Genomic DNA, 808 nt, shown 5'->3' with positions numbered 1-808 from the left:
TGTGACATAATTTTGCGTAATCGACATGTCTCCTAGTTGATTACGCAAATTGAATTTTATTTAAAATTGAACTGTTTGATATTTGTATTGTTATATTTTACATATATTCGTATGGTTGATAATGACACATCAAGTTTTACTTGAAATTTAAAATTGAAATATTTAGCATAGCCGTAAAATTTGTTGAAATTTTTAAAAATTACAATTCATTCTCATAATTATAAACGAAAAATAAAATGAAGCAAAAAATGTTGCATAAAAAATATTTTAATTAGATAAAGTTAGAAATTTTTTCATTTTTTTTTTTTCAAATGTTACATTTTAATTTTCGTACAGATATTTGTTGAAATGAAAGGATTGAAATCATATTTGTTGGATTCAGAAAATTACAATAGTTATGAAGATAGTACAACAGATGATCCATGGGCAATAGCTCAAATAGGTTTATTTAATAGTCGTAATGTACCGATAATAATTTTCGACGGTTATGGTGAATTGATTGATGCTATTTGGAATGCTAATGGTCAACCAATGCTTCTTTATGATGTTTGTCATTTATTAATTTTTTTAATTATAATTATTTGTTTATTAAATTGTAAATTTTTATATAGCTCAAATAGGTTTGTTGAATTTTTGAATGTGGAAGAAAAGATAATCAATTAATTTTGCACTTTATTAGATTATTTAATTGATTTCAATTTACCTGTATATGTTGAAATTATTTTCTTATGCTTGAATTATAGAAAAAATATATCTAATATTTAACCTTTTCCATCTTTCTCTCTCTCTCTCTCTCTCTCTCTCCTCC

At 23.6% G+C, this 808-nt stretch overlaps 1 protein-coding gene across 1 annotated transcript; it reads left to right on the top strand.

Moving 5' to 3' along the window:
* Positions 1 to 348: 348 nt before the first annotated feature.
* Positions 349 to 546, top strand: LOAG_16126 (hypothetical protein; the record flags this gene model as incomplete). Its single annotated transcript, XM_003151613.1, has 1 exon — positions 349 to 546. A coding segment is annotated over one exon (198 nt), but the record flags the coding sequence as incomplete, so codon positions are not given.
* Between the last annotated feature and the right edge of the window lie 262 nt (positions 547 to 808).

This window comes from Loa loa, assembly GCF_000183805.2.
Source record: "Loa loa unplaced genomic scaffold supercont3.4204, whole genome shotgun sequence".
NCBI classification, from domain to species: Eukaryota; Metazoa; Nematoda; class Chromadorea; order Rhabditida; family Onchocercidae; genus Loa; species Loa loa.
Note: the sequence above shows the minus strand (reverse complement) of the source record. Positions and strands in the feature narration are given on the sequence as shown.